The sequence below is a fragment of the Chiloscyllium punctatum genome, chromosome 13 (genome assembly GCF_047496795.1).
Source record: "Chiloscyllium punctatum isolate Juve2018m chromosome 13, sChiPun1.3, whole genome shotgun sequence".
Lineage (NCBI taxonomy): Eukaryota > Metazoa > Chordata > Chondrichthyes > Orectolobiformes > Hemiscylliidae > Chiloscyllium > Chiloscyllium punctatum.
The window spans coordinates 99,766,098-99,793,722 of record NC_092751.1 but is presented as its reverse complement, the minus strand read 5'-3'; the positions used below and the strand labels follow the sequence as shown (position 1 = coordinate 99,793,722).

The 27,625-nt window shown below is 43.7% G+C and overlaps 1 protein-coding gene across 1 annotated transcript in view; it reads right to left on the bottom strand.

Moving 5' to 3' along the window:
• zcchc24 (zinc finger, CCHC domain containing 24) overlaps positions 1 to 27,625 on the bottom strand; it is a 266,132-nt gene that overhangs the window by 51,474 nt on the left and 187,033 nt on the right. Inside the window, exon 3 of the mRNA XM_072583430.1 lies at positions 13,952 to 14,116. Coding sequence (XP_072439531.1) covers positions 13,952 to 14,116 — 165 coding nt within the window. The remainder of the gene's footprint in view (positions 1 to 13,951; positions 14,117 to 27,625) is intronic.

Sequence of the window (27,625 nt, the reverse complement as noted above, 5' to 3'; positions counted from 1 at the left end):
AATAAATCCATAATGAAGTGCTCCAATATAAGGTAGGAACGTGTTTGAAGAGGTTTAGAAGTCAGGAGTTGTGAAGCTTAAAGTATGATCTTCCAGTTGGCACCAGTGTGATGGATGAGGAGATGGGAGATAGACTGGAGAACCAGGAATGATAGATTTAGAGTATTACTGCATTAACAAGTCCCTATTAAACAGTTGGGATCAGTTGGCTGGATGGCTGGTTTGCGATGCAGTGTGATGCAAACAGCGTTGATTCCATATCTGGACCAGCTGAGGTAACCATGAAGGACTTTCCTTTTCAACCTCTCCCCTCACCTGAGGTGTGGTGGCCCTCAGATTAAACCATCACCAGTCCCCTCTGTCTAATGAGAGAGCAGCATTCTGGGACGATGGTGAGTTTACCTTATTAAACCGGCAAGCTGAGACAAGGTACCAGCAAAAAGATGTTACAGCTACTACACTAGCTGGGCTATTGTTATTCTGTTAGATGGTGAGAAAGAGATTGAACCTAAAGCATTGATCTTTGACCTTTTCTCTCTGTGAAAGACAGAGGCCTGCCAGATGGCACAGATGATAAACTTAGACCAAGGTGATCTATAAATCCTTACATCCTTACATCACATTGGTACTCTGCACTTCAATTACTCAATAATTAATGAGAGCCAGTCTGCCATGCATCCTGTTGGGTTCTCTCTTGGCAAAAGTCACACAATGAAGCCTGAGTCTTTCCAAAGTGAAATAAAGCATCAGCAGCGCAGACTGGCAATTGCTTCAAATCCATTTTAATGATCATTTTGCTACCAGTAAGCCCGACAATCCACAATCTGACTGACATTCAATCATGGATTAAAATCTGTGCGCACTTGTGGTCTTTTAGTCACAACTAAAATTACTGGGGAGCTTAAAAATTGCAACAGCAATTTTTCGTCATTGTGCAGACCTGAAAGGATTAGACTTTCTGAAAGCGATGTTATTAAGCAACCAATGAATGTCATTCAGATTGTTTCAGTGGCTAAAGTAGACATTTTACCCACTTGCTGGGGCCCTTGTTATGTGACCACAATTATGGGTTTTTGTTTCCTTTGTCCAGCTTTTTCTATTGTCTACTAATGGCATCTCATTAACGCTCCAGAGTACCCAATGTTTGCAGGTGCAGATCACAAAGGACTGAAAGGTATCACCGAGTTAGCCTTGCCAAAGCAGCCTGGCTTCCAATCCAATGGTGGGATGAAAGAGCCTTTGGAAATTAACACCTTACAACTGACCCCAGCTCACCATCTCCCCACTAACCGCGCTGAGATCTCATCAGCAATTTGTTGCACGAGAACTGGGGAGATGGGTAGCAAAGTCCCATGAGCCTGGATACATCGCTGCCGCGTGAGAGCTGCAATTGATCCACTTTCCAAATTAAACTAAATAAAATTAAAATGAAAGGTTACATTGTGGAACATGTCAGTCACTAAGCTGTTTCTGTACTTTTTTTTCTTAACTGCCCTCAGTGCTTGAACCTATGAACAGCTTGTGAGTGGTGTCATGAGGGGTTTCTTTTCCACCCTGTGACAGCTGAAGCATCGAATTGTGAAACCAGGAGTGGCTGCCAAATGTAGATGTTTTGCACCGATGATTTTCAAAGTACAGCAGAATACTTAAATGTACCCGGCCAGTTTGTGTTTATGCAGAATAAACAGAGCTGACTACTGAACAGCTGATCCATTGCTGCAGTTTCTAACCAAGGTTGCCCTGTTTCTCTGCTGAGGGGAAGGAGCAATTCCGCTACTCTCTCGCTACTGTCTCAAGAAACATTCGCAGATTTCCCAGGGAAACAGGCTGCTGACTTTATATTAATAACAAATCACTTCCAATTCCAGATGGACCGTTCTTTTTTGGAGTGAGGGAGGGTTGGTGGGGGTGCTTGCAAAACTCAGCATTGCCAGACGTTGGGGAGGCCAACAAAAGATTAGATTAATACATACTTACCTTGCACTGGGGAGCAGGTTTGCTCATTGATTAGGCTTGATTTATTGCCAAGATGCAGTGAAAAGTGTTGCCTTACATGCTTTTACAGGAAGATTGTTTTATACAAGTACAGCAGGGTAACAGAACAGAGTGCAGCATACAGTGTTACAGCTGCACAGAGGGTGCTGACAGAGATTAACATTAACATTAAAAAGGTCCATTCAAAAATCTCTTAACAGCTTTTCCCTTCTGCTTTATCTTCCATTAAGCTTCTAATTCTACATCTAAGTCATCACGAAGACAACTTACTCCTACCTGCACCACATCACCGACCTGCTCTATCTTCACCCATTGCTGAGGTTCTCCCTTGTATATGATCCTAGACAACCTGATGAAGGGCTTTTGCCCGAAACGTCGATTTCGAAGCTACTTGGATGCTGCCTGAACTGCTGTGCTCTTCCAGCACCACTAATCTAGAACAGTACAGCACAGGAACAGCCCACAATGTTGTGCTGAACATGATGCCAAATTAAACTAATTCCTTCTGCCTGCCCTTGGTCTATATCCCTCCATTCCTTGCATTATTAAGTGCTTATCTTAAAGTCCCTTCAATGCCCCTAACATATCTGACTCCAGCACTACCCTGGCAGTGCATTCCACACTCCTACCACACTCTGTGTAAAAACACTTGCCCTCATGTCTCCTTTGAACTTTCCTCCCTTGCCTTAAATGCATGCCCCCTTGTATTAGACAGCTCAACTCTGGGAAAAATATGGTGACTGTCACCCTATCTTTGCATCTCATAATTTTATAAACTTCAAATCACCCCTCAGCCTCTTCCACTTCAAAGAAAACAACCGAGTTTTTTCCAGCATCTCCTACAGACCACACCCTCTAATCCAGGCAGCATCCCGGTAAACCCCTTCTACACCACCTCCGCAGCCTCCATATCCTTCCTATAATGTGGTGACCAAAATTAAATGCAATACTCTAAGTGTGGCCTAGCCAAAGTCTTATAAAGGTGCAACATGACATCCTGACTCTTGTTCTCAGCTCCCCAAACAATAAAGGCAAGTGCCTTCTTTGTCACCTTATCTATTTGCGTGGTCTCTTTCACGGAGCTGTGGACTTGAACCCTGAGATCCCTCTGTACATCAATGCTGTTCAGACTCCTGCCATTAATTATATACTTTTCCTTAACATTTAATCTCCCAAAGTGTATGATTCTTCCCACTGATCTTCTGAGCTCTATCAAGTTCTCTATCTTTGCTGGTGAGAGTTAGCAGTAAGGATTCATAACAGGTTAAAAGGTGTTTTAAAAAAAAAAATCAGCTGTGGTCTATGTGCAGGCCAGAACAGGCTTGATGATTGAAATGATGATTGGTCTATTCTGGTTCCTGTGTTCTAGTGCCCCTTAGAAGAGACGAGCAAGCTGAAGAGTGAAGGAGTAGCAAAAACAAAAGCTTTCATCTTGGACGTAGCAAAACATGTCTCCAGAAGCTGAGGACCCACACTCTGGAGTCACCTATCCAAATAACTTCATCTTTCTATTCCTCCATCCTTTAAACCACTCCTCAACTCTACCTCTTTATCATCCTTTTACTCATTTATCCTAATGTTTCCTCATGTGGCTTGGAGTCTTTTTTTTGGTAACGGTCCTAGCAAGTATTGAGTGATAATTTTACCATATTAACAGTGCTATCTAAATGCAAGTGGTTGTTACTTCAAAACCTCTTGTTAATAGCTTCATTCTTACGTACAGAGGTTTATCCAGCACTTACAATTGACTGTGTGCCACATGGAACACTCTGGTGCCTTGTCAACAAATCTTTTGAGTTCATACCCAGGTGAAGCAAGATAAAGATTTGATTGTTCTCCTGCTGCCTCCTACAATGGGATCTTTGTCACATTTTACACAGTCTTAAAGTCCAGTGATATGGTGGCCCCACCTTCTATCCCACTGTCCTGTTTTGTGAAAGAGTCAGAACTTCGACCAGGGCAAAACATTGGCAAGGTGAAATCCATCTCATTGAGCTTATGCAGAGACCTCATGCAGAGACCTCCTAGCCCCACGCTCAGGACGACTTGTCTATTCTGCTTTATCTTCCATTAAGCTTCAAATTCTATATCCAGTTCATCACAAAATCATAACTTACTCTGACCTTCACAACATCACTGACCTGCCCTGTCTGCTCTAACTGCTGTGGTTCTGCTTTGTGTGTGACCTACCCATGATTCTTATCAAATTTTCTGTCATTGTGTTCCAGTATGGCCTGGAGCACTAATCAAAATAGTTTGTTTTCCCGAAGGGTTCTTACTGAGATTTTATTGGTTTAACTCTGCCTGACTCTTTTATCCCCATTGAGTCATGAACGATGTCCTTAAACATCTGCTATTGCTCCTTAACTGTCTTTTCTGCTAAACTTCTTACCTGGTGCACTCCAGCCAACTCGGCCCTCATTCCTTTCCAATTTAAGTTTAGCACAGTTGTTTCTGACCCATGTTTCTCACTACCAAACTGAATGAGAAATCCTACCATCTCATTGCTTCCTAGCAGAGCTTTTACTGAGTTAATTTATTAAACTTAACTCATTAGATATTACCAGATCCAAAAAGAGAAAGTGTCACCTTTACACTTGTTTAATACTCCAATCAAATTTTGCAAGTTTTCTCGTGGTAGAGACAGAATGAAACATAATATGGCAGTTATCTTTCTTGAATTTGTTGCCATCATTTTTGCTTCATCGTGGGTTTATTTCCGACATGGACAGCAAATTTGCTCACTCCACCCTGTGTGATTTCTTAAACTCCTCTTCTCAGTTTCAACTCCCATTTCCTTGTCTTTGCAGCATCTTTCCATCTGTTCCACCATAGTTGCTAGCACCTCCACCCCAGTAAACTCTGAAATTCTCTGACGGAAACCTCAGCCTCACTATATCACCTTCCTCTCTCAAATACCTCAACCTTCACTGACCATAAAAGGTCCAAGGGCAGAAATAGGCTCTTCATAGAACATATAACGTTACAGCACAGTACAGGCCCTTTGGCCCTTGATCTTGCACCGACCTAGGAAATTAATCTAACGTGCACCCTTCCATTATCATCCATATGTATGTCCAAAGCCCATTTAAATGCCCTTAACGTCAGCGATTCTACTACTGCTGCAGGCAGGCCGTTCCATGCCCCTAATACCCTGAGTAAGAAACTACCACTGATATCCATCCTAAATCTATCACCCCTCAATTTAAAGCTGAGTCCCCTCATGTTAGCCTTCACCATCTGAGGAAAAAGGCTCTCACTGTCCACCCTGTCTAACCCTCTGCTCCACCTCCTCGAGATCTGATATTCCTCAGCACTACTTTCCTGCCTTTCCATATGACCATTGATTCCCTTCCTGATTAAAAACCTGGCTATTGCAGCCTTGAATATATTTCACAACCCAGCCTATACAACCTGAACAATCCCATTATTTATCTAATATCTCCCTCATCCATCACCTGCTCTACTCATGCACCCAGTGTCTTTAAACTTTTTGCTATGTATAAAGGCATAGCAAACGTTTACACACATGCCCCAGCTCTAAATTTCAAGATCACCATTTTTAATTCTTTTAGAATATGATCTGTCCTTCTCTCTCTCTCCTCCTTTGTGTTGCAGCTTGAAATCTACCTTTTGGAACACAGTTTTGATCACATGCCCTTGCTTCCTTCCATGCATCAGGGTACACTTTTCTATGTTAAAGGTGCGACATAAATATATACATTCTATATATATCATTGCACAAAACCACAAGCAGCAGTTGGCTGCATCATTGATGTTAACCTTTCACTAGGAAACCACTGCCTTTTTTATAAAACACAGCCAAAACTCTTCTGGCAGCCCAGATATAGAACAACATCAGTCTTTCAGGATACAAAGACAAATCTAATTGTACTAGTGGGACTACGTTGAATAGACTCATTAAACCATCAAGCACCTTTGTCATTAGAAGATACCCATGCTTTCTTACAAGAAATTGCACTTTTATAGAGCGCTGAAGTAGTACTAACCTTTTTCTACTATTTATAAGCAAACTGATACATGAATCTCCTTGACATTAGAATAATCTCATTTTAACATTCATGGTGTGTTTTATCTGAGCCTTTTTCACCTAAGCAACAGTGATTTTAAATTCTAACAAATTGCTTTTCCATTAAGTTCTTTTTATGGCTACTAATTGATCCCAGATTTGTGCATTAGGTAAAAGCATTTACTTGTCTCATGGGTATTTCTCTTTCCCCTGTGCCACACACACTATGGTCCTGTCAAATTGAAAGGACAGAAGAGCTGTCTCTAGGCTCCAATCAATGGCAGTCTGCAACAGGATGCTTTAGTTTTGTCTGATGTCAAACTTCCTTCACCCACCTTCTGTTACACAGGAAATCCTTTGCCTCCTTTTACAAGTTTCCCCTCCTCATCCTCCAAATGTGAGGTGAAATCAAAAAGATCTGGACAGGCACATGTTTTTCGTGCTCAAAAATTGTCACAAAGCACTGGAGCACAACAGCGCAAACACGTCAGTTACTATAAAAACTCTACAACTGGAGAAACATAGATAGAAATAGGAACCTACACAGATTATACATTATATTCCCTCTTCTTTGTGAAATGTGCTACTGAAAGAGTTTGCAAGTTTGCTATTCCCAAGAGTCTTGTTTCCTTGGCTCCCACCATCAATTTCTTTCTTTCACATCCATCCACTATCTCCACCATTCACCATGTTGGTACAGGAGGCCTGTGTATAGGAACAGACATGAACCAGCACAGGAACAATGGACCAAATGGCCTCCTTACTAGGTTGTATGAGTCTGCATGTCAGTGCAGCATAGAGGCGAATGTTTTGAATATTTAACTGAGAGACATTAATGATTATCAGCTGTGGCTCAGTTGGTAGCATTCTCAGGCCTGAGTCGAAGGTTGTGGGTTCAACTCCTGCTACAGGACTTGAGCATAACACTCAAGACTGACACACTGGACCAGCACCAATGGAGTGCTGCATTGTTGGAGATGCTCTCTTTGTTAAACCTAGATGAACCCTATTTAATATAAACTATTATTTGATCAAACTTCATTCATGCATTGGTGAGATGTCAAACTGAAGCCATGTCCCCTCTCTCAAATGGAAATGAAGATCCCATCACTGCATTTCAAGAAGGACCAGGAGAATTCTGCCCGGTCTCCTTGCTAAAATTTATCCCTCAATTAATACCACTAGAACAGATTATCTGATTATTATTACAATGCTGGTTGTGGGAACTTGCTGTGCATAAATTGGAGGTGTCATCTGTCATCTCTTCCTACGTTACAGCCTTGACTATATCATAAGTTGTAAAATACTTCAGGGTGTGTTGTAGACATGAAAGACGGTCTGTAAATGCAAGTTTTTTTCTCAACTGTCCCCATTAGCCAAGCTAAGTTTTTAAAAAAATACTTTCCAGGGTGCAGGAGTTGTCAGTGTTTGTTGCACTTCACTAATTTCCCTTGAACGGAGTGACTTCCTAAACCTCTTTACAGGACATGCAGTACCAACCACATTGCTGAGAGTCTGGAGTCACATGTAGGCCAGACTGGGTAAGGATGGCAGATTTCCTTCCCTAAAGGACATAAGATGCCTAGATTACTCAGCCAGTGACATTACCACCATATCACCAATAAATGAATGAGGTTCGATTCAATAAGAAGTTTGCATTAGATAAGGTTCATCCATCTTTCACAAAGAAGCACATTTGGAGTTACAGAGATTGAAAAGTGTGTTGCTGGAAAAGCACAGCCGGTCAGGCAGCATCCAAGGAGCAGGAGAACTAATATTTCGGGCATAAACCCATCATCAGGAATATGGAGAGGGGGGGGGGGCGGAGGAAGAGGGCTGAGATATAAATAGGAGAGTGGAGGGGGGCTGGGGGAGAAGGTAGCTGGTAAGATGATAGGTAGATAGAGTTGGGGCTGATGGTGGTAGGTTGGAGGGGAAAGTGGAGTGGATAGGTGGGAAAGAAGACCGACAAGTAGGACAGTTCAAGAGGATGGTGCCGGTTGGAGGGTTGGATCTGGGATGAGTTGGGGGGGTAGGGGAGATGAGGTAACTGGTGAAATTGACGTTGATGATGTGTGGTTGGAGGGTCCCACGGTGGAAGATGAGGCGTTCTTCCTCCGGACGTCATATGGCTTGGATTTGGCAGTGGATGAGGCCCAGGACTTGCATGTCCTTGGCGGAGTGGGAGAGGAAGTTGAAGTGGTCAGCCAAGTGGGGTTCTTCAGTGCATGCGTCCCAGAGATGATCCCTGAAACATTCTGTAAGTTGGTGCCCTGTCTCCCCGATGTAGAGGAGACCACTTTGAGAGAAACTGACACAGGAGATGAGGTGTTTGGTTGTGCAGGAAAATCTCTGTCAGATGTGGAAGGATCCTTTGTGGCCTTGGATGGAGGTGAGGGGGAGGTATGGGCGCAGGTTTTATACCTTTTGCGGTGGCAAGGGAAGGTGCCAGGAGTGGAGGGTGGGTTGGCAGGGGGGATGTGGACCTAATGAGGGAGACGTGGAGGGAATGGTATCTGCAGAATGCTGATAGAAGTGGGGAGGGAAATATATCTCTGGTGGTGGGGTCTGACTGTAGGTGGCAGAAATGGCGGTCAATGATTTGATGTACCTGGAGGTTGCTGGCGTGGAAGGTGAGGACCAGGGGGGTTCTATCCTTCTTGTGGTTGAAGGGGTGAGGTTGAAGGGTGCCAGAGATGAAGACGGAGAGGTCCGGGGAGGGAGGTGTACAAGATGATCCAGTTGAACTTGAGGTCAGGGTGGAAGGTGTTCGTGAAGTTGACAAATTGTTCAACCTCCTCATGGGAGCACGAGGTGGCACTGATACAGTCATCGACATAGTGGAGGAAAAGATGGAGAATGGTGAGGGTGTAGCTATGGAAGATGGACTGTTCCATGTACCCGATGAAGAAGCAGGCATAGCTGGGGCCCATGTGGGTACCCATAGCTACCCCTTTGGTCTGAAGGAAGTGGGAGGATGGGAAGGAGAAGTTGTTGAGGGTGAGTACCAGTTGAGCTAATTGAATAAGTGTGTTGGTAGAGGGGTACTGGTTCAGTCGGCAGGAGAGGAAGAAATGGAGGGCTTGGAGGCCTTTGTCATGGTGGATGGATGTGTATAGGGACTAGACACCCATGGTGAAGATGAGGCTTTGGGGGCCAGGTAAACGAAAGTCATGGAGGAGGTGGAAGGCATCAGTGGTGTCCCAAATGTATGTGGGGAGATCCTGGACCAGGGTATCAAGGAATGAGGAGATAATTTCAATGGGGCAGGAACAGGCGGAGGCAATGGGTCAACGGGGGCAGTCAGGTTTGTGAAGTTTGTGTAAGAGGTAGAACCAGGAGGTGCATGGTTCCTGGACTATGAGGTTGGAGGCTGTGGATGGGAGACCCCTGAGATGATAAGATTGTGGATTGTTTGGGAGATGGTAGATTGGTGATGGGAGGTGAGGTCGTGATTGATTTGGTATTAGGAGGAGGTGTCCATGAGTTGGAGCCTGGTTTCAGCCTTGTAGAGGTCGGTGCGCCAAACTATCATTACGCCCCCCACCTTCACCCCCCCCACTTGTCCATTGGTTTAATGGGTGGTAGGGGTTGGATCGGAGGGAGTGGAGGGTTGTGCTTTGTGAGGGTGAGGTTGAATTGGGAGAGAGGAGTGTACAGGTTGAAGCAGTCAATATCAGAGTTAAAGAGGTCCCTGATTTACAAGCATCTAATTTACAAACTCTCGCACGTGTGAATGCAATCTTATACATGAGTGTAATTTTGAAGACTTGACATACCATACTTACAAACAGCGGCTCTACATTGTCCTGCATTGTGTTCTACATTGGGCACAAATTATCTTGCAAACAAACTCCAGAACAGAACCATTTACAACCTGGGGACTACCTGTATCTGTTTTGTGACTGCAAAGGAGCAACTTTGAAGATACAAAAAGATACAAAGTGGTGAACTGTAATTGTGTGCCTGAATTGATCCCATTTTCCAACCAGCAGTTATTTTTGTTAATCACATCTTCTCCATTACGTTTGTAAATATTTGTGTGACATATCTATCGGGCTTAATTTCATGCATGCATTGACCAGATGGATCTGGTCATTTCCTTCATTGCTATGCACAGATTCTCTCCTACAAGGGTGGCAAGGTGGCTTAGTGGTTAGCACTGATGCCTCACAGCAGGGACCCAGGTTCGATTCCAGCCTCAGGTAACTGTGTGGAGTTTTCATATTCTCCCTGTGTCTGCATGGATTTCCTCCCACAGTCCAAAGATGTGCAGGTCAGGTGACTTGGCCACACTAAATTGCCCATAACCATCGGTGCATTAGTCAGAGGGAAATGGGTCTGGGTGGGTCCTCTTCAGAGAGTCAGTGTGGGCTTGTTGGGCCAAAGGGCTTGTTTTTACACTGTAGGGAATCTAATCTATTACAGAAACAACTGCGGTTCAGAAGTACTTTTCGTTGGCTGAGAAATTAATTGAGACATTCTGTGGCTGTGAAAGGCACTATATGAATGCAAGTTCTTTCTTGCTTATTGTTGTGGATATAATCATTAAAATAAAAGCAAATGAGGGAGATAAAGTTAACCTTTTAAGCCTTTTGCATTGCTTGCCCTTCACAATATGTATCTTAAAAGTATAGATTTTTTTAAAAAGCTTGTTTTTTTGCAGCACTATTCACACCAGGCAGACACCACAAAGCATTTTACAATTAATGACTTGTCTCTGAAATGTAGTCATTGTTGAATGGAAGGAAATGTGACAGCTGACAGCAAGTTCCCACCATCGGCAATGATATAGTCGGAGCAAATTACTGCAGATGCTGGAATCTGTACTGGAAACAAAAAATGCTGGGAATCACAGTGGCTCAGGCAGCATCTATAGAGAGAGAGCAAGCTAATGTTTCAAGTCTAAAGGTTTCTTCATCAGAGCTGACGTAAAGTGGGGAGGGTACAGCATCTATGCCCTTTCTCCCCCAGCACTCCATCACACACACCCCCCAACTAGTGTATAAATGCTGTCCTGATGACTAGACTCAAAATGTTAGCTTGCTCTCTCTCCATGGATGCTGTCTGACCCACTACAATTTCCTTCAATTTTTGTTTTCAGCAATAAGTAGTGACTGTACCATCTGTGCTAGTGATAAAGCATTGGCTAGACCACCAAGGAGAACTCCCCTGAGCCTTGTTTTTGAAGTTTCCATGGGATGTTTTACATTATCCTGATTTCTTTAGTATGAAATTGTGGGACCCAAAGGGAAACACATTTATCTGTATCCTCGCAGTTTGCAAGGGAAATACTGGGCTATTTATTACTTCTCCAGGAAGCAAATAAAAACCAGGAACTTTCACCAGTTCTGGGAAAGTCTGCGACCAAAACCTTTTAACAAAACCCTTCAACAAACAGAGGTATGGTTTCCTCAGCTTGATTGCTTCAGCTCCCCATCTCTACCACATCAATACTTCTTGAGCCACCCAGAAACAAGTTAAACGTCAACCGCATTGACCAGAAAAAAGGCTGATGTCCCAACATGCAGAGCTTCAATAAATAAAAGAAATGGACCATGAAATCAACATCCTATCTGCTCTCTCAGGTAAGTAAAAAGATAGATTGCTTGGCATTATTTGAAAAAGGGCATTTCTCCCAGTGCTCCTTAAAAACTATCTACATGATCAAGCCGTTGATCACTTGCTTTGATATCTCTTTATTTGGAGATGCCGGTGTTGGGCTGGGGTGTACAAAGTTAAAAATCACACAACACCAGGTTATAATCTAACAGGTTTATTTGGAAGCACTTGCTTTCGGAGCGCTGCTCCTGATGAACCACCTGATGAAGGAACAGCACTCTGAAAGCTAGTGCTTCCAAATAAACCTGTTGGACTATAACCTGGTGTTTTGTGATTTTTAACTTTGATATCTCTTTGTGTGACTTGGTGTCAAATTTTCTCATACCTGTGAACACTCCCACGTTGCTAAAGTCACTATATAATTACCTGCTGGAGGTTCTTGTGGCATAGTAGTATCCCTGCCTTAGGAACGGAAGTTCTAGGTTCAAGCCCCAGATCTGTGCCATAACATATCCGAATAGGGGGATTAAAATGACTATAATTGTTTCTTGTTACTTTTTTCAAAGGTTGATTGTTTCACAGTCAACACTGCTACATATCCAAGAGGACACTATAAGGGTGACTACAGCAGCAATTTTGTTATAAACCTGCCAGACCTTTTCCCTGAATCACAATTTCCTTCCATGTGGTACGCATTATCAGACACTTAACAAGGAATTCCTTGAAGATAGTGTTTGTGGTGTGTAGGGCAGAATTAGATAAAAGTTTGTCATATATTTCTGTACCACCAGGTGTCTCTCACACTTATTGAATAGATCACCCAAAAGTTTCTGAAGATTAAAAAGTCTGTCCTGAAATGACAGGGACTCATTGCTCTTTGGTTTTCATGTCAACAGAGCATTAGGATCAGAGGGTGAACCCAGCTGCCCTAGTTTGACAGGGTTTGCTTTGTCTTTGCTAAAAATAGTTGCTTCCATGACATCAAACTGTGCCTTACACATTGTCCAACTGTGATGCACAGTCACCTAGTCCCAACTCTCTGCCAATCTGTTCTGCAACTCAGACCAGACTAACTCGAGAAACACATTGCCCCTATTCTGACTTCATGAGGAAACCTTTGGTTTATTGAGGTCAATATTCAAGGAAGAGACACGAGCAAAGATTCAATCATTCACCTGGAGAGTGCTAACAGCAAAACGTTTCAATTTCCCATTCTGAGAAAAATCTATCCACATTGCTCACTTAAGTTTCTCCCCCTTATTTGGATTCTTCCCCTTAAAAAGGTTAAAAATCACACAACACCAGATTATAGTCCAACAGGTTTATTTGGAAGCACTAGCTTTTGGAGCACTGCTCCTTTATCAGGTGATTGTGGAGAAATTTCACAATCCAACACCGGCAACTCCATAATCATGACAACCTTTAAAAAGGTAAAGTCTCCATCGTCTGAACGGGCCGTAGGGCTGCTCTCCCATTAGAGGGAGATGTCTGGTGGTGGTTTAACCTGAGGGTCACCATGCCTCAGGCAGGAGGAGGGTCCTTCATGGTAACCTCAGCCGGTATGGGAACTGAATCCACACTGTTGGCATCATTCTGCATTGCAAACCAGCCATCCAGCCGATTGAACTAACCAACCCCCTCCCTTCCACAGTAACTGTCGGTTGCAGCTATCATTTGGCCTAACGTTCTGGGTTTAAGCCCCATGGTACAGACTTGTGCACATTATCTGGACTGACAGCCTTGGTGGGTCCGAAGGAGTGCTGCACTGTCAGAAATGCCATCTTTCAAATGAGACATCAAATCAACTACGATTTATTTCTTCAGTTAGACAAAGAAAAGGTTTGGTTTATTTGAAAAATGGCAATGCATTTCTCCCGGTTTCCTGGCTAATTTTTATCCCTCAATGCATGTCACTAAAACAGATTACGGGGGGATTTATCTCATGGCTGCTTGTGGGAGCTTGCTTTGCTCAAACAGGTGACCACATTACTGACATTGCAGCAGTGACTGCACCTCCAAATATCCGATAGGCTGTTACAGTACTTTGGGAGATCCCAAGATTGAGATGGACGCTATATAAATGCAAGCCCTTCCTTGATTTTTGTTCAGGGAGGAGGGGGGTTCAACAACTTGCACATCGGTAAACTTTTCTCAAAGCTACCCTCCTGTGAATTGGCCCATTGGACTGGGTGAAATTTAAGCGGGTAAGGCAAGGAACTTCAGTAGCTCAACGCAAGTTGAGGGCTCCCTCAGCGGGGAGCAAAGGTTGCCAGGGAACCCAGTAGTTGTTTTATGTTGTCTAATGACCAAGGAGCTGTAACTGGTGATGTGCGATTGGCTCAGTGTCAAGGTTAGGGTGAGTACCTGCTTGTGGGGGTAAACGTTGATGTGGCACTTGATGCATTCCTGGCCCATGTTGGCCCATGAGTTACCGCTCATCCATTTCCTCTTACACTTAGGGCACTTGTATTCACCAAAGCAGCGTTTCTTGCCTTGGTAAGGAGTCAGGCCTTCTCCTTTGGGGCGTGCCTAGCAAAGAAACACAGAACATAGAAGTTAAAACTCGCGCCAGCCAAGGTCTCTCCTAACCCGGGTAGCGAACGACTTTCAAAATATTTTCCAACCTATTCCATTTAAATCACCGGGTGATTAAGAAAATGCATGGGGAGTCTGAATTTTTATATTTGTTTGTGACATGTCACACGAACAAAATATCTGGCCATTGATAAACAAGATGTTGGTCAGACTTGAATATCACCCATTCAAAGATTGCATCAAACACTATGAAACAGCTCAAAAGACATCCAAACAGATAGTGAACCCATCGACAGGATTTGAATTTTTTTTTAAAAAATGTTTGTTGGTTTCTTTTGCTTTCTCCTGATGTTGGTCAGGGGGACCGGAAGACAAATTTATAAGCCATTACCAACCTACATCCCAACTTTCAGCAGAACAGCAATAGGTATCTATGTATCTGCATGTTTTGCCTCCAGCCATCGTTTAGAGTTATAGAGTCATACAGCATGGAAACAGACCCTTCCAACTCGGTCAGATCAACCATGTTTCTTAAACGGAACTAGTGCCATTTGCCTGCTTTTGGTCCATATCTCTCTAAACCTTTCCTATTCATGTACTGTCCAAATGTCTTTTAAATGTTGTAATTGTACTCTATCTACCACTTCCTCGAGCAGTTCATTCCATATATACATCAGCCTCTGCGTGAAACAAATGCCCCTCAGGTCCCTTTTAAATCTTTCCCCTCTCACCGTAACCGTGTCCTTTAGTTTTGGATTCCCCTACCCTGGGGAAATGGCCTTGGCCACTCACCTTAACTATGCCTCTCAAGTTTTTATAAACCTTTATAAGGTCATCCCTCAACCTCTTATGCACGAGGGAAAAAAGCCCCACTCCATCTAGTCTCTCCCTACAACTCAAACCCTTCAGTCCTAGCAACATCTTTGTAAATATTCCTGTACCCCTTCCAGGTTAAAAACATTATTCCTATAAACAGGGCGACCAGAACTGTACATAGTACAGCAAACATGGCCTCCCCTAATGCCTTGTACACCTAAAACATGACCTCCCAACTCCTAAACACAATGCTCTGACTGATGAAGGCAAGTGTGCCAAATGCCTTGTTAAACCATGATGCCATTTTCATGGATCTATGTACCTGCACCCCTAGGTCTCTCTGTTCGACAACACTTTCCAGGGCCCTACCATTAACTTGTAAGTCCTGCCTTTTGTTTACCAAAATTCAACGCCTTGCATTTATCTAAATTAAAATTCATTTGCCATTCCTTGGCCCCTTGGCCCAGTTGTTCAAGATCTCCTTATGCTGTTAGATAACCTTCTTCAATGTCCACAATACCACCAATTTTAGTGTCATCTGCAAACTTACTAACCATGCTTCCTATATTCTCATCCACATCGATTATATAAATGACAAACAACAGTGGCCCCAGCTCTTCTCGCCACAGGCCTCCAGTCCGAAAAAAAATCCCCGACCACCAAGCTCTTGCTCCCTACTGTCAAGCCAATTTTGTATCCAATTGGCTAGCTCTCCCTCGATACCATGTGATTTAACCTTAATAACCAGTCTATCATATGGAACCTTGTCAAAAGCCTTGCTGAATACCACGTAGACAATGTCTATAGCTCTGCCTTCATCTATCTTCTTGGCTACCTCTTCAAAAAACTCAAATCAAGTTTGAGACATATGGATTTTCGACACACAAAGCCTTTCTGACTGTCCCTATACCGTCCTTGCCTTTCCAAATACTGGATCAGAGTGGTGCTGGAAAAGCACAGCCCTTCAGGCTTTTGCCCGAAATGTTGATTTTCCTGCTCCTTGGATGCTGCCTGAACTGCTGTGCTTTTCCAGCACCACTCTGATCCAGAATCTGGTTTCCAGCATCTGCAGTCATTGTTTTAACCTTTCCAAACACTGTACATACAAATCCTGGTCTCCCAGAATCCCCTCCAACAACTTACCAAACCCTGCTGTCAGGCTCACTGGCCTATTGCTCCCTGGCTTTTTTTTTTGCCGCTTTTCTTTAAAAAAAGCACAACATTAGCCCCCTTCCGTCTTCTGCTCAAAGGTGGAAGAATAGATAGTCTGTTACATATTATTATAAAGCAGTGTAACCTCCAATCTACTGTGAACAGAGTGTGCAAGATAAGCTGGTAACATTTATTTAAACCAAATAGAATCAATATACACGGCAAATGTTTGTCCATCTACATAAAGCTAAGAAAATGTCTTATCTAAGATACATTCTGGATCTAGTCTTTTAGCTCATTGTTACAAAGGTTTCATTTAAAGTGGATGAGAGAAGATACAGAGTTCAAACAGAACAACCACTCTGACTGATATTTCGATGGGAATTAAGGGAGTGGGTCTGATTAACACAAACATTGCAATATGAAAGTTACGATAAGCAGTTGTTGCAAAATGTGTCTCAGTATTTCTTATTGGTCAGATAGATCAGACTGCATCCTGTCTAAGGATAGATGACTTTTTGAAATCCAGTTTGTATTTTAAGACCTACGTTTTAGTGTAGTCTCAATGACATTATGGTAATACCTGAAATTACTGCAGGAATTGAAAGCCCTTCATAGCAAAATGATAGTTTGAAATAGTTTCCACAGATACAAACAATGGCTGCCCTTCAAGAGTAAAACTTCATTGGCTATAAGGCATTTTGGAATGTCCCAAGGTGTGAAAGGTGTCTATAAATGCAAGTAATTCTTTAAGCCTGACGGGGCAACAACAACTTATATTTATATAGCAACCTCAATACTGTATAATGAAATACCTGAAGCCCCCTGACAGGAGCATTATAAAGTATGAAACACAGTGATGTAGGGAGATATTATGTCTCATGACCAGATGCTTGGCCAAAAAATGGTTGGATTTTAAGGAGTCTATTAAAAGAGGAAAATGAGGTAGAGAGCTGGACATGCGTAGGGATTTCAGATCATGAGGCCGTGCCAACTGAAGCTGTAGAAACCAAGGGAGGAGCAAATGTGCCATTTCATTTACCATAAAATTCCTCTCTGTGCTATTCCAGGCATTGGTTAACTTTTATATTTTTAGATGACTTAGTAAGTTCACTAGAATACCAAGCAGAGGTATTTTGAGCGTCATTTTTCTTACAAATATTGTACTGATCAATTTCCACCCCCGGAATATTTGCAGCATTTCATATGGAGCAGAAGTGAGGAATGTCCCCTTGTTACTAACTACTTTGCTGTCATTCACTATGCCTCACCCCTTGAAGTGGATTCCTTCCATTTCTCAATCCAACCTGGAGACCACAGTAAGATTGAGAAGACCAAAATGACTGCTCTCAACATGCAACGTCTGCTTGTGATGAGGGGCTACCACAGATACAAGTTACAAATAATTGTAGGATCTCAGACCTAAGTAAAGAGAACAATGATTGAGATACCTCACGGTAATGAGCATTACTCCAGTATTTTTACATATTGGCAAATGTAGCAGGGCGAGAATTTGACGGATCAAATGGTAACCAATCTTACCCAACTTTTTCAAGTACTCATTTATTAAAAAAAATCCAGCAGTTCAAATTCGGAGGCTGAGGGGTGACCTTATAGAGGTTTACAAAATTATGAGGGGCATGGATAGGGTAAATAGGCAAAGTCTTTTCACTGGGGTGGGGGAGTCCAGCACTAGAGGGCATAGGTTTAGGGTGAGAGGGGAAAGATATAAAAGAGACCTACAGGGGCAACTTTTTCACGCAGAGGGTGGTACGTGTATGGAATGAGCAGCCAGAGGAAGTGGTGGAAGCTGATACAATTGCAACATTTAAGAGGCATTTGGATGGGTGTATGAATAGGAAGGATTTGGAGGGATATGGGCCGGATGCTGGCAGGTGGGAATAGATTGGGTTGGGATAGCTGATCGGCATGGACAGATTGGACCGAGGGGTCTGTTTCCATGCTGTACATCTCTATGACCTATGACTCTAAAAGCAGATTGTTCTCCCGATAGCCTACCCAATGTTCCCACCTCAACCATAACCAGCTCAAATTGACTGATTAGCTGATTATTTGTTGTGGATGATAATTAATGGTCATTCTTTATATCATGGGTTTGGAAAATAAGTATGAATTAATTGTAACTGTGAAAGAAAGTGAAATATGTCAGTGTTGTCATTATTAGTGCTGACCATCCAACATGCCTCTAAAGGCCATCTCCATGTGATAGTTATTAATGGCTGCAAGATTTATTATGGACAGTACAGTCTAGAACCTTTTCCTCGATGGCATTCCATTACACTCATAATAGCTAATGCTTATCATATTCGAGCTAATTCTAAGCAATTATTTTAAGAGAACTCGAGTCTGTTTATGTACAGCAATTCTACACGGACCAATATTATTTTCTCTCTGCACATGTCATATCATTGGAATTATTATCTGAACCAAAAAAGTCTAACCCTGTTGGGCAAAAGTACAGAGCGTACTTGTATTTATATAGAAAGACTTGCATTTATATGTTGCCTTTCACACGTCCAAGCACTTTATAGCCAATTAAGTACTTTTGGAGAGTTATCACCTGTTGACATGTTGGAACTCTCAGCACCTAATTTGCCCACAACAAACTCCCTCAATCAATTAATTATGTAAATGACCAGCAAGATTTTTCCACATGCCAGCTAAAAGTCTAGGTGAATACTGTCCTCTCCTCACATTGTCCCAAATAGATGGATCTTTCACACCCATTTGATGGAGATTTGCTTTAATGGCTCATCTACAAGGTCCAACCTCTGACAATTCTGCACCCGCTTAGTTCCGCACTGAGAAGCAATTTCCATTATTAATGTGGATGTGGATATTTGTAACAAAAAAATTGTGTACAAAAAGGGCTGATAAAAATACAATGTGAACTGAAGTATTGTGGACAGATAATTGTGCAAATATAAGATTTGTAAATGCATTACACATTATTGGATTACTACCACTGGTTAGGATAAAAGATTTCAGTTTGGCTTGGGTGTTCCTGGGAACAAATCTATTCATATTAACATATGGTGCATCAAACAATTAAGACAGGGAAGTTTGGGAGGTGGGAGGCAGTGTGTTTGGGGAGACTACAGGTACTGGAGTGTAAAAGTAAGGAATTCTTGCCCCAGTCATGTAAGAATTGGATACAACCACAGCTAAAGTCACCATAGAGCCAGATGACAATAGGGCTTCTCTCTCATTAGGAAGACATTTGATGGTGAGTTACATTACAATGCCTCAGGTAAGGGATGAAGTTTAGAAGGAGAGTCCTTCATGATAACCTCAGCCTGTGCAGGAATTGAACCTGAATTGTTGGTGCCACCATGCAAAGTAAACCAGCTCGGAGAAAGTGAGGACTGCAGATGCTGGAGATCAGAGTTGGGAGTGGGGTGCTGGAAAAGCACAAGAGGTCAGGCAGCATCCAAGCGGAAGAAATGATATTTTGGGCCATAGCGTTTCATCAGGAATGAGGCTTGTGAGCCGAGGAGGTGGAGAGATAAATGAGAGGGCTGGGGGTGGGGGGAAAGGTAGCTGAGAGTGCAATAGGTAGATGGAGGTGGGAGTAGGGGTGATAGGTCAGAAAGGAGGGTGGAGCAGACAGGTGGGAAGGAAGATGGACAGGTAGAGCAGGTCATGAGGGCAGTTCAGAGTTGGAAAGTTGGAACTGGGATAAGGTGGGGAGAGGGGAAATGAGGAAACTGGTGAAATCCACATTGATGCCCTGGGGTTGGAGGGCCCCAAGGTGGAAGATGAGACGTTCTTCTTCCAAGCGTCGGGTGGTTAGGATGTGGCAATGAAGGAGGCCCAGGACCTGTATGTCCTTGGCAGATTGGGAGGGGGAGTTGAAGTATTTGGCCACGGGGCGGTGGGGTTGTTTCGTGCGTGAGTTCCAAAGGTGTTCTCTGAAGCGCTCTGCGAGTAGGCATCCTGTCTCCCCAGTGTAGAGGAGACCTCATCAGGAACAATGGATATAGTAAATGACATGTGGAAGTGCAGGCAAACCTCTGATGGTTGTGGAAGGCTCCTTTGGGGTCTTAGATGGAGATGAGGGGGAAGGTGTGGGTGCAAGTTTTGCAATTCCTGTGGTGGCAGGGGAAGGTGCTGGGAGGGGAGAGTGAATTGGTGGGAAGCGTGAACCTGACAAGAGAGTCACAAAGGGAATGATCTTTACAGAAAGCGGATAGGAGAGGGGAGGGAAATATACCTCTGGTGGTGGGGTCCGTTTGTAGGTGGCAGAAATGGCAAAGGATGATACTAAATGAAAGCGGGGGGGGGGGGGGGGGGGGGGGGGAGGTCATGGGTAGTGTCCCAAACGTAGGTAGGGAGTTTCTGGACCAGGGGTGAATCAGACAGTATCAAGGTATGTGGAGATGAGTTCAGTGGGGCAAATCAGCTATCCAGCCAACCAAACTAACTTAACCCTTACAGCTGAAGGATTGTGTATGAATCTAGTCTCCTTACCCAAGGAAGGATACCTCTGCCTTTGAGAGGAAGCAATGTGTTCACTAAGTGGAATTTCTCATATGAGAGAACTGTCCTGTGAGATGAGATTGAGTAAAATGGACTGATCCTATGGAGTTTAGCAGAGTGAGAGCTGAACTGATTGAGCTATATACAATTATTTCACACTGCTTTCTCCTGGCTGGATCACATGCTCAGGATTAAAACTGAGAAACTGTTCCATGGGAATCTTTGGAAGTTTCGAGTCAAAGGATCTGTGGAAGCTCCATCAATGAGTGCTTTCCAGAATCAATTGAACCATTGAATCGAGGGGCCGAATGGCCTTCTTTTGTTACAGTATGCCAAAAAAAAGCCCCATTTACAAGAAATGGAATTTATTTCACTGCATCATCCACCTGCAAATATGGAAGCCTGTTGACCTGGAAGGCTGTAAGGCACAATTATATTACCTGCCTCAAAGAAGTGCGTGGTTTGAAGAGAGATCAGAATAAATTTCTTCTAGCATTTTCTTTCCCCCATCTGTTCAGGGCCACAAGGTCTGATTGTTTGAGCAAACTGAAAATGTGATCACTCAGCATTTAACTTTTCTTGGGCAATGGAATTGTGGAGAATGGAATGTGCTGACAAGTTTCAGGCTGCAGTTCAGAAGCACACAGCATCGTGAACAGGCGGCACGGTGGCACAGTGAGTTAGCACTGCTGCCTCACAGCGCCAAAGACCCGGGTTCAATTCCCGCCTCAGGCGACCTTCTGTGTGGAGTTTGCACATTCTCCCCGTGACTGCGTGGGTTTCCTCCGGTTTCTTCCCACAATCCAAAAATATGCAGGTTAGGTGGATTGGCCACGGTAAATTGCCCATAGTGTTAGCTGAAGGGGTAAATGTAGGGGAATGGGTCTGGGTGGGTCGGTGTGGACTTGTTGGGCCGAAGGGCCTGTTTCCACACTGTAAGTAATCTAATCATAACTTTTTATTACCCAGAAAATCTATAGACTCATATATGCTCCGAGTACCTAACCCCAGCCCTGTCTCTCAACCCCTGCCTCTCCACTGGAGCATTGGTAGCCTTCCTGTGCCTCATCCTGAATGGGCTTTCACAGAGGGGTCAGTGATCTTTGGCATTAAAAGGATCTCTATTGTCTTGTCCTGGGGAACAGCCAAGAAATGCCAACACTTCCATTTTACCCGAATAAAAACCAAAAGAAAAGAAGTGAGGATGCTGGAAATCAGAAACAAAAACAGAAATTGCTGGAAAAGTTCAGCAGGTCTGGCAGCATCTGTGGAGAGAAATCAGAGTAAATGTTTCATGTCCAGAACTGATGGTAGACAGGAAAAATTAGGTTTTTATACAAGATAGGCTGGGTAGGGGGGGGGGGGGGATGGTGGGCAGGAGGTAAGGAGTAAATGATAGGTGGAGATAGAGCCCAAAGAGAGAGAAGAACAATTGGACAGCCAAAGCAGAGGTTAATAACTAGCCTGGGAAAATGAATAGCAACTAATGGGGACAATTAACAATGGGTTGAGTGGAATAGCAGACCATGTGATAACAAGGCCTGGTATGTGGGGGGCTGGGGTAAGGACATGGAGAAGGCGCCTCGAGCCTAAAATTGTTGAACTCGGCATCGAGTCCAGGAGGCTGTAGAGTTCCCAAGCGAAAAATGAGATGCTGTTCTGCCAGCTTGTGCTGAGCTTCACTGGAGCACTGCAGCAAGCCAGAGACAGGGATGCTGGCCAGGGAACACAGTGGGTACGCTGAAGCGGCAAATTCTATTTTGCCACCTCAACCTAATTTTGCCACACTAACCCGGGATGTCAGAGGGCAAATACAGGCTTCCCAACGATCACAAGAGTAAGTTCAACTCAGCTCGGGGCTGAAGCTTGACATTTCGTCTTGGGTCAGCTTCTCATCTAACCAGGAAAATAGGAATAGAAGGCTCTGTTGGTGCCTCTGAATCAGGATCCAGGATTCCGTGGCAGTGACCTATCCACTCACAGAGCCCACACGAACACATTCATCCTTAAGACCCCCAATGTAGTCAGTTTAAACAATCTTGGTTTCCCTCTGAATAATAAAATGCTGAATTAGCTATGGCTTTTTCGGTCGCTTTTAAAGTTCAAAAGTCATTCTTTTTCTCCCGCCAGTTCATTAGGTTTCCCGCCCAGCTGTTTATTTAAATATTCGACACTGTCGAGCTGTCATTTGAAATCACTGTAACAATTACTGCAATTGCCCTGTTGCACAGGGACTGAATCACTAAGTGCCAAATACAGCCTTACAATCCATTAGGGGATAATTACTCACTAACAATAGCTTTCATTTATATTGTGCCTTTAGGGTGAGAAGCCATTCAAAAGCACTTTATGTGAGCATTATCAAACAATATGTGACAAACAGTCACTTAACGACAGTAGCCCTAATAGATACAAGGACAGTAGCAGCAAAACCTTGGCCAAAGAGATGGGTTTTAACTTGCATCTTGACAGAGGAGAGAGGGTAGGGAATTCCAGAGTTTATAAGGGCCTCGCTACAGTCACACCCACCACTAGAGGTTACAAGAAAGCAGACTATGTGCAAGTTCAGAGATCTTAGATCTGGAGATAACAGAGAAAGGCAGGGAATGAAGGCATGGAAATGGTCTAAGTCCATAGTGAGGATTTAAAAATGATGGGAGTTTTTACTAATATGAAAGTGGTTTCCTATTTTTGTGTAGATGGTTCGGATGTGTCGCTAGTCGCCATTTTAATCTGCAAATATTGTCTGCAGGCCAGTTTCGGTTTAAGTCCAGGCAATTTTCATTTTACATTATGTAGGCTAACCATCACTTGTCACCACTGCAGTCTGCTTGCCAACTCTAAAAAGTTGTGCCCATAGCTCACAGATTTCTTTTTAATCCATCCAGAACACAGACTTCCTTGGAAGAGGGGATCTCTCCCCATTTTGCTCTGACCCAATGGCACCAAACTGGGTGGTAAAAAACAGCTGTGGTTTCTTGAGACGCTGAACAGATTTTGAAGCCACTAGCTACTTCAGTGTAAGAGCATTAGACAATACTCACATACGACCATCTGCACTTTTAATATTTGATGACTGAGAAATGAGATGTGTGTTTGTCTCCAAACTGGGTAGAACTTACTCTGAGCAGTGAAAACTGATGGTTAGCCTATGTAATGTAAAATGAAAATTGCCTAAACTTACACCAAAACTGGGTGAAAGTGAGGACTGCAGATGCTGGAGACTAGAGTCAAGATTGGAGTGGTGCTGAAAAGCACAGCAGGTCAGGCAGTATCCTGATAATAGACAATATATGTTAATGACTAGAAGATAGTATTAGTAATAACATTAGCAAATTTGCTAATGATACTAAGCTGGGTGGTAGGGTGAAATGTGATGAGGATGTTAGGAGATTACAGGGTGACCTGGACAAGTTAGGTGAGTGATCAGATGCATGGCAGATGCAGTTTGATCTGGATAAATGGATGCTTATCCACTTTGGTGGCAAGAACAGGAAGGCAGATTACTACCGAAATGGAATCAATTTAGGTAAAGGGGCAGTACAGAGAGGTCTGGGTGTTCTTGTACAGCAGTCAATGAAGGTAAGCATGCAGGTACAGCAGGTAGTGAAGAAGGCTAATAGCATGCTGGCCTTCATAACAAGAGGGATTGAGTATAGAAGCAAAGAGGTTCTTTACTCAATAGTGGCACGGTGGCACAGTGGGTGGCACGGTGGCACAGTGGTTAGCACTGCTGCCTCACAGCGCCAGAGACCTGGGTTCAATTCCCGACTCAGACGACTGACTGTGTGGAGTTTGCATATTCTCCCCGTTTGTGTGGGTTCCCTCCGGGTGCTCCGGTTTCCTCCCACAGTCCAAAGATGTGCATGTCAGGTGAATTGGCCATGCTAAATTGCCCGTAGTGTTAGGTAAGGGGTAGATGTAGGGGTATGGGTAGGTTACGCTTCGGCAGGTCAGTGTGGACTTGTTGGGCCGAAGGGCCTGTTTCCACACTGTAAGTAATCTAATCTTAAAAAAAAATCCAGCAGCAGGTTTTAAACTTGAAAACAGTGAAATTATTTCAGAAGTATTACCGAGTATTCCTTCCACAATTTATATCTTTTTGTGCTGTGCTCTTGCTCTATGGTTGTTAAGAGTCTTTTACAATGGATCTGAATCCATGGCCATTGCTTTTTTTCACCCCTCTCGCCCTGATAATCTCTTTGCCATTGGCTAACTTGCTCTAAAAGCACAGAAGGTCAGGCAGCATCCAATGGAAGAGAGCTTCTTCAAGGAAGGCATCCTTGTAAGAGGATTCGCAATAGGTTAAAATCTTCGAGGAGAAAGTGAGGACTGCAGATGCTGGAGATCAGAGCTGAAAATGTGTTGCTGGAAAAGCGCAGCAGGTCAGGGATGCGAATCCTCTTACAAGGATGCCTTCCTTGAAGAAGCTCTCTTCCATTGGATGCTGCCTGACCTGCTGCGCTTTTCCAGCAACACATTTTCAGCTCTGATCTCCAGCATCTGCAGTCCTCACTTTCTCCGCTAACTTGCTCTACCCATGTTACAAGGTATTTTAATCCTGTTTTTATTCCAGAGGCAGTGGTGAAGGGGACTGAAGGGCCCACAGCAGAGCACTTAAGAAGAAGGAAAAAGTGAGGACTGTAGATGCTGGTGGTCAAGAGTCGAGAGTGTGGCACTGAAAAAGCACAGCAAGTCAGGCAGCATCCGAGGAGCAGGAGAATCAACATTTCGGGTAAGAGATCATCATCAGTTCATCAGCCCTTCAATTCCTGATGAAGGGCTCTTGCCAGAAACGTTGATTCTCCTGTTCATCGGATACTGCCTGATATGCTATGCTCTTCCAGCACCACACCTTTGACTCTTAACAAGAAGGACAAGAATATGTTTTCTTTGTTTTTCTGCCTTTATATTCAATGTCTTTGTTTATTTTTCTGGGTTTTAAGATTGTGCCAGAGATTGGCAACACCATTCACTGTATTTTGTAACAAAATACACATGACAATGAATAAATCAACAGATGAAACAGCAGACACAAGTCTTAATAATATGGTGCATTAATATGGTGTATTTCATGTGCTTTAGGATACCCTAGGGCACCTCACCATTAATGAGATACTTGTGAAATAAGGCCACTATTGCTTTGCAGGTAACTCATTGCAAATGGCAAGCTCTTAAATGGACCATTGATATTTGTTTGAGATATTAATGGTTGAGGAATGAATGTTGCAGTCAAAATAACTCCCTACTGTTGTTCAAAATGGGCAAATAAGGTGGGCTCTGTTTAACACTTCACCTGAAGCAGAGCACTTCTGGCCTGATGCATCAGCCTGCGTTATAGTCTAAAATCTCTGTGTGGGGGGGTCAAAATCTTTTATCTGAAGAGGTCATTGGAGAGAGTGCGAAAAAGATTTAGGAGAATGGCTCAAGAGATACAGAACCTCAGGCACAAACATAGATCGGGAAGGTTAGGAGGGGTGTCCCTGGAAGGCAGAAAGGCGACTTGATTTGATTTATTTTACAGTCAACTCTGCTATAACATTGTAGTTCTGTTCTCAAGCAATCCTAAGAAAATCGCATGATAGCAGCACTAGTTAAACCACCGGAGCTTAAGTCGCAATACATGCTTTTAAAGTTTGTGCTTTAGAAACAGTGTCCCGAATTCATCAATCATATTATAGTGAATTCGCATTAACGAAACGTGCATTATGGCAGAATGACTTGTACTATTGTCACATGTACCTACGTACAGTGAAAAGATTTGTTTTATGTGCAGTACAGGCAGACTTGTAGAGGCGTTCCAACTCATGAGGTGTCTAGACAGAGTGGGCAGGGAGAAACTCTGCCCAGTCGTGAAAGGCTCGAGAATGAGAGGTCACAGAAGTAAGGCAGCCGGCAAGCAAAGCAATGGCCATTCAAGAAAGAAATGTTTCTCACACAGCAAGAGCTGACATGTGCTGTATCAGACTATGATGGCAGCAGATTCAATTAAGACACTCATCTGTTATCTGAAGAGGAAGAATACACAGAGCTACAGGAATAAACTGTGTGAATAGCACTGGGTGGACTGCTCATTTGGAGATATCGTGTGAACGTGATGGATGGAATGGCCTCCTGGATTCACAGAATCTTAGAATTATTCATCCCAGATTCAAAAGGTAACTTCCTCATTTTCTGAGTTGAAAGTGATTGGCTCACCAGTCTGCAGAAATTACTCCTCAGTAATGTACAGCACTCTCCACAACTGCAACAAGGTTTATACTTAAACTCCAGCAGTGGAAATGGTTTTATGTCATGAACTCCTATAAGTACAGACAGAATTACTATAAACTGCCAAGTGGACAGTGACCCGCTATTTCAGCCACATCTCCTTCCTCAGCACCTGCCTACACAAACCTGTTAATTCAGCCATATCTCCTTCCTCAGCACCTGCCTACACAAACCTGGTACTACAGCCACATCTCCGTCCTCAGCACCTGCCTACACAAACCCGCTACTACAGCCACATCTCCATCCTCAGCACCTGCCTACACAAACCTGGTACTACAGCCACATCTCCTTCCTCAGCACCTGCCTACGCAAACCTGGTACTACAGCCACATCTCCTTCCTCAGCACCTGCCTACGCAAACCTGGTACTACAGCCATATCTCCTTCCTCAGCACCTGCCTACACAAACCTGTTACTTCAGCCACATCTCCATCCTCAGCACCTGCCTACACAAACCTGGTACTACAGCCACATCTCCGTCCTCAGCACCTGCCTACACAAACCCGCTACTACAGCCACATCTCCTTCCTCAGCACCTGCCTACGCAAACCTGGTACTGCAGCCACATCTCCGTCCTCAGCACCTGCCTACGCAAACCTGGTACTGCAGCCACATCTCCTTCCTCAGCACCTGCCTACGCAAACCTGGTACTGCAGCCACATCTCCTTCCTCAGCACCTGCCTACGCAAACCTGGTACTACAGCCACATCTCCTTCCTCAGCACCTGCCTACGCAAACCTGGTACTGCAGCCACATCTCCTTCCTC